Source organism: Rutidosis leptorrhynchoides, chromosome 3 (genome assembly GCF_046630445.1).
Source record: "Rutidosis leptorrhynchoides isolate AG116_Rl617_1_P2 chromosome 3, CSIRO_AGI_Rlap_v1, whole genome shotgun sequence".
Lineage (NCBI taxonomy): Eukaryota > Viridiplantae > Streptophyta > Magnoliopsida > Asterales > Asteraceae > Rutidosis > Rutidosis leptorrhynchoides.
In genome coordinates this window covers 211,411,800-211,423,592 of record NC_092335.1, presented here as the reverse complement: position 1 = coordinate 211,423,592, position 11,793 = coordinate 211,411,800, and the positions used below count along the sequence as shown (strand labels likewise).

At 34.1% G+C, this 11,793-nt stretch overlaps 2 protein-coding genes across 2 annotated transcripts; both read left to right on the top strand.

The window, feature by feature from the left end:
• The first annotated feature begins 4,651 nt into the window (after positions 1–4,651).
• On the top strand, positions 4,652–4,993 carry LOC139900801 (uncharacterized). The gene has a single exon (XM_071883554.1). It carries the CDS (start codon positions 4,652–4,654, stop codon positions 4,991–4,993), a length of 342 nt encoding a protein of 113 aa, XP_071739655.1.
• Positions 4,994–9,914: 4,921 nt separating this feature from the next.
• On the top strand, positions 9,915–10,268 carry LOC139900800 (uncharacterized). The gene has a single exon (XM_071883553.1). The coding sequence runs from the start codon at positions 9,915–9,917 to the stop codon at positions 10,266–10,268; it is 354 nt and encodes a 117-aa protein (XP_071739654.1).
• Positions 10,269–11,793: the final 1,525 nt, after the last annotated feature.

Sequence of the window (11,793 nt, the reverse complement as noted above, 5' to 3'; positions counted from 1 at the left end):
CAAAATGGTCATCAAGACGTCGTTCTTTCGACTGAAATGACTACCTCTTACAAAAATGACCTGTAACTTACATTTCTGACTATAAACCTATACTTTTTCTATTTGGATTCATAAAATAGAGTTCAATATGAAACCATAGCAATTTGATTCACTCAAAACGGATTTAAAACAAAGAAGTTATTGGTAAAACAAGATTTGATATTTTTTTGTATTGTTGTAGCTACGGGAAATATTGTTACAAATCTATATTAATCATATCCTAGCTAACTTATATTGTATTATACATGTATTCTAATATATTATATAATCTTGGGATACCATAGACACGTATGCAAATGTTTTGACATATCATATATATATATATATATATATATATATATATATATATATATATATTTATTATTTGGAACAACCATAGACACTCTATATGCAGTAATGTTGGAGTTAGCTATACAGGGTTGAGGTTGATTCCAAAAATATATATACTTTAAGTTGTGATCTAGCCTGAGACGTGTATACACTGGGTCATGGATTGGGTCAAGATAATATATATATCAATTTATTTTATGTACATCTAACTATGGACAACTAGTTGTAGGTTACTAACGAGGACATCTGACTTAATAAACTTAAAACATTAACACGTATTAAAAAATTTTTAAATATATTTTGAACATACTTTGATATATATGTACATATTTGTTATAGGTTCGTGAATTGACCAGTAGCCAAGTCTTACTTCCTGATGAAGTAAAAATCTGTGAAAGTGAGTTATAGACCCACTTTTAAAATCTAATATTTTGGGATGAGAATACATGCAGTTTTATAAATATTTTACGAAATAGACATAAGTAATTGAAACTACATTATATGGGTGAATGATCGAAGCCGAATATGCCCCTTTTGCTTGGTAGCCTAAGAATTAGTAAACTGATCTACTAATTGACGCGAATCCTAAAGATAGATCTATTGGGCCTCACGAACCCCATCCAAAGTACCAGATGCTTTAGTACTTCGAATTCATTTTTATCATGTCCGAAGGATATCCCGGAATGATAGGGGATATTCTTATATGCATCTTGTTAATGTCGGTTACCAGGTGTTCACCATATGAATGATTTTTATCTCTATGTATGGGATGTATATTGAAATATGAAATCTTGTGGTCTATTATTATGATTTGATAATATATAGGTTAAACCTATAACTCACCAACATTTTTGTTGACGTTTTAAGCATGTTTATTCTCAGGTGATTATTAAGAGCTTCCGCTGTTGCATACTAAAATAAGGACAAGATTTGGAGTCCATGCTTGTATGATATTATGTAAAAATTACATTCAAGAAACTTATTTTTGATGTAATATATTCTTATTGTAAACCATTATGTAATGGTCGTGTGTATACGGTATATTTTAGATTATCATTATTTAATAATCTACGTAATGCTTTTTAAACCTTTATAGATAAAATAAAAGTTATGGTTGTTTTAAAAATGAATGCAGTCTTTGAAAAACGTCTCATATAGAGGTCAAAACCTCGCAATGAAATCCATTAATATGGAACGTTTATATTTAATATGAATGGTACATTTCAATTAATATCCTACCTTTTTGTCTAATTGACCATTTTGAATTAGGTTTGATGAAACGAACCGATATAATCATTCAACTAGTGGACCAATCGATTAAAACGGCTAGAGGAATGTTAGAGGATGTGATTGTGAAAGTGGAGGATTTCTATTACCCGGTTGACTTTATTGTGATGGATATCGAACCTAGGAATAGAAATGCCCAACCCACAATAATCTTAGGGCGCCCATTTTTTGCCACATTAAATGCGCATATAAATTGTAGTACGGGTGCCATGGACATATCATTTGGGAACCAAAAATGAGAATTAACATCTTTAATTTTCTTCATACTCCATGTGTCCAAGAATGTTACCAAGTAGATATAATTGATGAGTAAGTTGAGAAACATGCTCCCCATTTGATAACAAATGATTTAGCAGAAGTTTTTTGCTTAGGTGATGAGGATGATATTGAGTGTGAAGAAGTTAAGGCAGTAAAGTTGGCTATAGCGAGTACAATAGACTCTAGGTTACCACATTGGACTCATAAGTATGAACCACTACCTAAGTCCATATATACGAACACAAAGTCGTCATTAGAATCGCCACCGACCCTTGAGCTTAAGCCATTACCATCTCATTTAAAGTAAGCATTTTTGGGTACTAATGGCACCTTGCCAGTTATTATTGCATCAGATTTGACAGGTTTGCAGGAATAAGCTTTAATGGAGGTTCTTATAAGTACAAGGCTACGGTGGGATGGACAATAGCGAATTTGAAAGGGATAAACCTGCCCGTGATGCTCAACGAAAGTTAAACTCGAATATGCAGGAGGTTGTAAAGAAAGAGGTTTTAAAGTGGTTGGATGCAGGGATCATTTTCCCTATTTAACATAGTCAGTGGGTGAGTCCCACTCAAACGGTACTAAAGGAAGCAGGAATCACGGTTATGAAAACAGAGGAAGGAGAGAAGATTACAACTCGTCTCGTGACGGGTTGGCAGGTATGTATTGATTATAGGAAGTTAAATGCTGCAACTTCAGAAGACCATTTTCCCTTACCTTTTATTGACCAAATCATTGAAAAGTTGTCGGGTCAAAAGTTTTATTGTTTCTTGGACGGGTATTCGGGGTACAACCAAATACCTATCCATCCTAACGGACAAGAAAAAACAACTTTTACTTATCCATATGGAACTTATGCTTTTAGACGAATGACTTTTGGTTTATGTAATGCACCTGCTACTTTTCAGAGGTGTATGATGAGTATTTTTTTGGTAGGCGAGTCATTGGAAATTTTTATGGATGATTTTTCAATTTTTGGCAAGTCTTTTGAGTCATGTCTTAACATGTTGGAGAAAGTTTTAAAACAATGTACCGAGACTAACCTTGTCCTTAGTTGGGAAAAGAATCATTTCATGGTAAGGGAAGGGGTGGTTTTAGGTCACATCGTATCAGAAAGGGGATTTGAAGATGATAGGGCTAAGGTGCAACTTATTTCAACGTTGCCACCACCGACCAATATTAAGGGGGTGAGATCATTTTTGGGTCATGCAGGTTTCTAACGTCAGTTTATTAAAGACTTTAGTGTTATCTCTAAACCATTATGTAACTTATTGTTAAAAGATGCATCATTTGACTTTGATGACCAATGTAAGGAGGCTTTTAGTACCCTTAAGCGTAAGTTAACCGAGGCACCTATTTTGCAGCCACCCGATTGGACCAAACCCTTTGAGATTATGTGTGATGCAAGTGACTATGTAGTTAGGGCTGTTTTGGGGAAAAGGGTAGATCGGAAACCCATGGTGATTTATTATTCTAGTAAGACCTTTTCGGATGCCCAAGTGAATTACACCACAACCGAGAAGGAATTATTAGCGGTGGTATTTGCCTTAGATAAGTTTAGATAATATTTGTGGGGATCTAAGGTAGTTGTTTTCTCGTACCATAGTGCCTTAAGACACTTTTTAGAGAAAAAGGAGACCACGCATAGATTGATTAGGTGGATTTTGTTGTTACAAGAGTTTGACTTGGAAATAAGGGATAAAAAAAGGGTAGAGAATGTAGTAGCAGACCACTTGTCTAGGATACCTCCACCACCTTTTGATCCCGCTAAATCGATCCAAGAAAAATTCCCGGACGAGTGTTTGTTTAGTATTGCGCAGGTACAGGTACCATGGTTTGCTCACATTGTGAACTATCTTGTAAAGGGAAGAGTGCCAGAGCAGTGGAGTAAACATAGAAAAGATTACTTCTTTTCTCAAGTTAAGCATTACATTTGGGATGATCTAGTTCTCTACCGGATTGTTCCAGACCAAATCATAAGGAGATGTGTTGCGGAGGATGAGCATCTTGATATATTAGCTCATTGTTGTACGTTTGCATGTAGAGGGCATTACGGAATAAAAAAGACCGGGTACAAAGTACTCGAATCAGGTTTTTATTGGCCCTCTCTTTTTAAGATGAATGTGAATATGTTAAGAATTGTGCCCGTTGTCAAAGGATTGGGGGGATTTATAGACGGGACGAGATGCCTATGAACCCAATTTATGTTTGTGAAATCTTTGATGTTTGGGGGATAGAATTTATGGGACCCTTTTCGTCTTCTTTTAGGCATGAGTACATTCTAGTGGCGGTTGATTACGTTTCCAATTGGGTGGAGGCCGAAGCCACTAGAACAAATGCTCACAAAGTTGTTTTGAAATTTGTCCAAAAGAATATTTTCTCAAGGCATGGAATCCCTAGAGCTATTATTAGTGATGGGGGTTCTCATTTTAAAAACTCACACTTTGCTAGGTTGTTAAGGAATTATGGGGTTAACCACCATATTGCTATACCCTACCATCCCCAAACTAGTGGGCAAGTGGAGGTGTCAAACAGGGAATTAAAAAGAATTTTAGAAAAAATGGTAAATCCAAACCGCAAAGATTGGCCCCAAAGACTAGACGATGCGTTGTGGGCTTACCGTACTGCTTATAAAACCCCTATTAGCACCACTCCTTACCGACTAGTTTATGGTAGGGCTTGTCACTTACCCATTGAAATTGAGCATCGTGCAGAGTGGGCAATTAGATAGGTAAATATGGACATCGATGAAGCAGGAAAGGGGAGAAAGTTAGAACTTTCAGAATTGGAAAAGATTAGACAAGATGCATTTGAAATTTCTAGAATTTATAAGGAAAAGACAAAAGCGTTTCATGATAAGAAGATTGTAGCAAGGGAATTTACAGTGGGTCAAAAAGTGTGGTTATTTAATTCAAGGGTAAAGTTATTTGGAGGAAAATTGAAAAGCAAATGGGGCGGTCTGAATGTTATCACAAAAGTTACTTCATATGGTGCGATTGAAATTCAAGATCCGAATGGTGGAAAACCATTTTTGGTTAATGGGCAACGTTTGAAAATCGCTCCAAATTCTTCACTATAAGACATTAAACAAGTTGAAACTGTTCACTTTGAACCCATGGAAGTTCATCAACTTAGAGTGATTCGGGTCGGAGAACCAAAGAAGTGTCTTAGTAAAGGAAGCATTGATGCATGGCTTGACGAAAAATGCTACTATTAGCAATGCACCCGGTTATAATACTTGGGATTTTGATGATGCGCCCGATGATGCGGTATCCGAGGTTATTTCGGATGAGTGTTTTAAGGGAATTTCATGAAGATTCATCGTTCAATGAAGATGTTAAAGGAAGTCCGGTGATTCTTCGTCAAGAAGAAGATCCAGGTGAGGTATTGTTTGAGTTAAGTTTCATCGGGGTATTACCCCCATTTTGTTAATGATCATCGTGAATTCAAAGTGATAGCCGATTCGGGCTCTTCGATTAATACATGTCTTATTAGTTGTACAAGCGGTTGTTTCATGACAAGTGTTCTTTATGTTCGTTGAGTGAACCAAATTCGGTAATCACACTTGGCAACAATACCAAGTGTAAGGCATACGAGTTACTTTGTAATGTGATGGTTAGTGTTAAAGGTGTTTTTTTTAAAGTACCTTTCACTGTTTTTGACATACCAACAGATGAAGAAGTCCCTTTACTAGTGGGACTTGGTTTTATTGCAACCGCAGGTGGTAAACTAGACCTGGCGGCAGGTTCTATTACTATTGAAGGAGGAAATGGAATTTTTAGATTTTTTAATTCAGAGAACATGAGATTTCCATCGGCGTATATAGTCGAAAGAGAGTTCATTGATGATTATGCTGTGATTCTTGAGGTACAAGAGGATGAAACGAACGAAGTGGTTGGTGATACTATAGATATGGAAGAGATCTATCAAAGTGTTGAGTGTGGGGGAAATCTACCTGATTAACACTTAAATTCTGAATTGAGTGAATTTGAGAAAGGTGAGATCTTGTATGATTCAATGAAACGAAGGTACAAAGAATTTAAGAAAGCTAGAGGTGATTATAAGATGATCGAAAGAATGTTGTTTGAATTAAAATCGGAGGAACGATAAGTTCTTCTAGAAATTATTGAAGAAGAAAAGTCCTTTCATTTTTACTTGGAAATATAATTAAAGCGGAAGAGTGATGAAGGTTCAAGTAAAGTTGAAACCATCCGTATAAAAAAGATAAAAGAAGCGCCAAAGGAAGCAAAGGAACCGGATGTAAATATGGAGGAGATACGAGAAACACTTGAGAATATGTGGGGTAAGGAACAAATGGAAAAGTTTATGAAAAACACCAAAACTTCTTTTGTCGATGATGAGGGTTGGACAATTGAAGAGGTTGAGTACAAGAAGCCTACACCACAATTGTAGTGACCCGAACTTTTTCATGTTTATATATATTAAATGAAATTGATTTTTACATGATTAAATATTTCCAACAAGTTAAGCAATCAAACTTGTTAAGAATTGATTATTTGAAATGAGTTTCATGTAGACAATTGACCACCCAAGTTGACCGGCGATTCACGAACGTTAAAACTTGTAAAAATGACATGACGATATATATATATGGATATACATATAGTTAACATGAGATTATGATAATTAAGTATCTCCATAAGTATATTAACAATGAGTTATATACATAAAAATGAGACTACTAAGTTAAGAAACTCGAAACGATATATATAACGATTATCGTTATTACAACGTCTTACTAAATACATATGTATCACATTAAGATATTGTTACATTATATTTAACATGATAAAATGATAATTATATATATATCATTAAGTATGTTAACAATGAACTACATATGTAAAAAACAAGACTACTAACTTAAGGATTTCGAAACGAGACATATATGTAACGATTATCGTTGTAACGATTATCGTTGTAACGACATTTAAATGTATATATATCATATTAAGATATATTAATATATCATAATATCATGATAATATAATAATTTAACAACTCATTAGATATAATAAACAATGGGTTAACAACATTAAATAAGATCGTTAACTTAAAGGTTTCAAAACAACACTTACATGTAACGACTAACGATGACTTAACGACTCAGTTAAAATGTATATACATGTAGTGTATTTAGATGTATTAATATACTTTTGGAAGACTTCAAGACATATATCAAAACACTAATACTTAACGAAAATGGGTACAATTACATTCCCATTCTTTTTTCATCAAGAATTCTAGTCGTATTCATACCCGTATTATACACAGCTTCTAGACGTACTTACTGTGGGTATATACCAATAGGAACTAGCATGGGATTCCACTCTTGATTATGTCATGTATGACTAATTAATTTTAACTTCTACCATGAACTAGTCAACTAACTAGAACTCCTTTTAACCCCACTCACTACTCACCACTTACCACTCATCATTCACTCCATTTCACTTCCAATTCTCTTTCTAATTCTCTCTCAACACACACACATACTTATGAACGAATTTTTCCAGTAGCTAATCATCATATTCATCAAAAATTACTTCAAGAATCAAGCTATAATCATCTTAGGAAGAACACTTCAAGAACATTTCGAAAATCCTTTCAAGTTTACTAGTTTACATCCAAGATTTCTAATCCATCCAAGTAATCATCTAAGATCAAGAAACCTTTGTTATTTATAGTAGGTTATCTTTCTTATTCAAGGTAATAATCATATTCAAACGTTGATTCAATTTCTATAACTATAAACTATCTTAATTCGAGTAAAAATCTTACTTGAACTTGTTTTTGTGTCATGATCCTACTTCAAGAACTTTCAAGCCATCCAAGATCCTTTGAAGCTAGATCATTTTCTTTTCACTTCCAGTAGATTTACCTACTAAACTTAAGGTAGTGATGATGTTCATAACATCATTCGATTCATACATATAAAACTATCTTATTCGAAGATTTAAACTTGTAATCACTAGAACATAGTTTAGTTAATTCTAAACTTGTTCGCAAATAAAGTTAATCCTTCTAACTTGACTTTTAAAATAAACTAAACACATGTTCTATATCTATATGATATGCTAACTTAATGATTTAAAACCTGGAAACACGAAAAACACCGTAAAACTGGACATACGCCGTCGTAGTAACACCGCGGGCTGTTTTCGGTTTGATAATTAAAAACTATGATAAACTTTGATTTAAAAGTTGTTCTTCTGGGAAAATAATTTTCCTTATGAATATGAAACTATATCCAAAACTCATGGTTAAACTCAAAGTGGAAGTATGTTTTTCAAAATGGTCATCATGACATCGTTTTTTCGACTGAAATGACTACCTCTTACAAAAACGACTTGTAACTTATATTTTTGACTATAAAACTATACTTTTTCTGTATAGATTCATAAAATAGAGTTCAATATGAAGCCATAGCAATTTGATTCACTCAAAACGGATTTAAAACGAAGAAGTTATGGGTAAAACAAGATTGGATATTTTTTGATTGTTGTAGCTATGGGAAATATTGTAACAATTCTATACAAATCATAACTTAACAAACTTATATTGTATTATTCATGTATTCTAATATATATTATGTAATCTTGGGATACCATAGGCACGTATACAATGTTTTGACATATCATATCGACCCATCTATATAATATATTTTGGAACAACCATAGACACTCTATATGCAGTAATGTTGGAGTTAGCTATACAGGGTTGAGGTTGATTCTAAAATAATATATATAGTTTGAGTTGTGATCTAGCCTGAGGCTTGTATACACTGGGTCGTGGATTGATCCAAGATAATTTATATTTATTTATTTCTGTACATCTAACTATGGACAACTAGTTGTAGGTTATTAACGAGGACAACTGACTTAATAAGCTTAAAACATTAAAACGTATTAAAAAAATGTTGTAAATATATTTTGAACATACTTTGATATATATATACATATTTGTATAGGTTCGTGAATCGACCAGTGGCCAAGTCTTACTTCCCGACGAAGTAAAAATCTGTGAAAGTGAGTTATAGTCCCACTTTTAAAATCTAATATTTTGGGATGCGAATACATGCAGTTTTATAAATGTTTTACGAAATAGACACAAGTAAATGAAACTACATTATATGGGTGAATGATCGAAGCCGAATATGCCCCTTTTACTTGGTAGCCTAAGAATTAGTAAACCGATCTACTAATTGACGCGAATCCTAAAGATAGATCTATTGGGCCTAACGATCTCCATCCAAAGTACAGGATGCTTTAGTACTTCGAATTCGTTTTTATCATGTCCGAAGGATTTTCCGGAATGATAGGGGATATTCTTATATGCATCTTGTTAATGTCGGTTACCAGGTGTTCACCATATGAATGATTTTTATCTCTATGTATGGGATGTATATTGAAATATGAAATCTTGTGGTCTATTATTACGATTTCATAAATATATAGGTTAAACCTATAACTCGCCAACATTTTTGTTGACGTTTTAAGCATGTTTATTCTCAATTGACTATTAAGAGCTTCCGCTGTTGCAAACTAAAATAAGGACAAGATTTGGAGTCCATGCTTGTATGATATTGTGTAAAAACTGCATTCAAGAAACTTATTTTTGATGTAATATATTCTTATTGTAAACCATTTTGTAATGGTATTGTGTAAACAGTATATTTTAAATTATTATTATTTGATAATCTACGTAATGCTTTTTAAACCTTTATCGATAAAATAAAGGTTATGCTTGTTTTAAAAATGAATGCAGTCTTTAAAAAACGTCTCATATAGAGGTCAAAACCTCGCGACGAAATCAATTAATATGGAACGTTTATAATCAATATGAACGGGACATTTCAACAATGTCAATACAAGCCTCGTTGAAGATTGAGAGATCCGGGTGAGTTTTCAGTTGTGTGTCAATTTTGAAATAAAAAGACTTACTCGGCATTGCTATATTCGGGTGTAAGCGTTAATAACATGCCGGCTATAGTTGCAAAGTCTTTGGGTATTCGGGAGTTAGTTCATACCAACACGGATATTCATTTCAGAAATCAAACGGTTGATAAACCAATCAGAATCGCGGAAGATGTTCCTCTTATTATTCATGGTGTCGGTTATAAAGAAGACTTTTTCATAATGGATTATGCACTGGATGAGAAAACGCCAATAGTGTTGGGGTGGGGTTTCTTGGCAACCGCTCGAATGTCGTTAGATTTCGACACAGGAACATTGGTGATACGAGATGAAGACATAATGATTACCCTTAACGATCGGTTTGGATATGGTTTTGACTCTAGCAACATCGGAGTCGAGGACCCCAAAGATTGCTAAACATGGAAGAGGAGTCGAGTGCGCGACTTCGGAATAAACACCGCACAACCTTGTAAAGTTTGTAGGCTTTTATTTTTATTTTTGTACATGCGGGCGGTTAATGGAAAATCTTTAATGATGGAAATTGGGTTAAACTTATGGACTATCTCTATCTTAGAGCATTAAGGACAATGATTTGCTCTAAGTGTGGAAGGTGGTCAAGACTTAGTCCCAATTATTGTTATTCGAAAAAAAAATGGGTCTCAGCCGCAAAATGCGGTGGCCAGCCGCAAATTGCGGCCGGGTGTTTTTGCGGATCACTTCAGGGTCAAAAGGGGCGCCTTTTTGCGCCATGTTTTTATGGCCGGGCCGTAATTTTCAGCCCTCAATCCCAATTTGCGGCTGGGGGAAGGGTCGGTCACCATATATTTAAAAAATAAAAAAAATCAAAACCCACTTCAACTCAAACCCGCAGTCGACTAGGAGCACACCCAAAACCATTAATTTTTGATTTTCTTTCATAAATTCGTTCATAAACCATCAAGTAATCACCATTTAACATCAATCTAACATGAAATTCATCATAAAAATCTAATCTTTTGGGTTTAATTGGGTGTTCTTGAGAAAAACCCAATTTCAAGGGTTTTAAAGTTTGGGTTGGTTTGCCACCTATTGAGTAAATTGCTTTAATCATCCATCAAGGTACTTCTTAACTTATGTTTTTCTTTCTTTTTCTTTTTTCAATTTTTTATTTTTGGTGATAATTATGTTTAGGGTTCTTGTAGATCCGAGTTTGTTAGTGTTCTTGTTCATACATTGTTTAATCCAACTTTGTTTTGTCTAATAGAATGTATTAGGTTATGTTTGCATAATTAGTTTATGATTTAGGTTGAACTTGAACAATTGCTTGCTAGTAGTTGACAAAGTTGGACTTTTAAGAGTAAATTGATGATGCTTTGTGTTTTAGTTTGTTCTTAAGTGCATAAAGGTGGTTTTTTGTTTATGTCAATAGAATACTTTGATGGTGATTATGGAAGTAGTAGCATAAGTATGATCTCTTTTGACTTAAGATTGAATAAGTAAGCTTGTATGACTTTAAGAAGTTAAGAGGGATAAATGGGTTGTATTATAAGTTTGAAATAAAGTGCATGAGTTGGTTAGATGTTATTGGGCATAAGATATGGAGATATATGCAAGTAGTACATGTTTTGCTTTATACTTAGATGATTCTTATTAAAGCAAATACATGTAAGTCAAGTATTTTGTTTGGATACTAATGGTGTGTTGAGCGTTTGTTTTCGGGAAATGCCGAAAAGACCAAGAGTAAACAAGGATAAGGAAGTAGCAGGGGATTGAATCTCAATCCTGGATTGGTCAGGTTTTTCAAAATTGAAAGATGCGCTTTACAAAATACAAGCTCAGCTGTATTTGGAGAAAAGTTTGTGTTACTGAAAGGGTTGTTGTATGAAAAGGAGTTGACTAGGTTAACGTGGAGAAGGTATGGTATTTTTGAGGTATTCTGAAAGTGGAGTTAGGAAGCGGCTCT

Bases quoted from the DNA above. Each gene is read 5' to 3' on its own strand.
- LOC139900801 (XM_071883554.1), top strand. From the start codon at position 4,652: ATGGACATCGATGAAGCAGGAAAGGGGAGAAAGTTAGAACTTTCAGAA.
- LOC139900800 (XM_071883553.1), top strand. From the start codon at position 9,915: ATGCCGGCTATAGTTGCAAAGTCTTTGGGTATTCGGGAGTTAGTTCAT.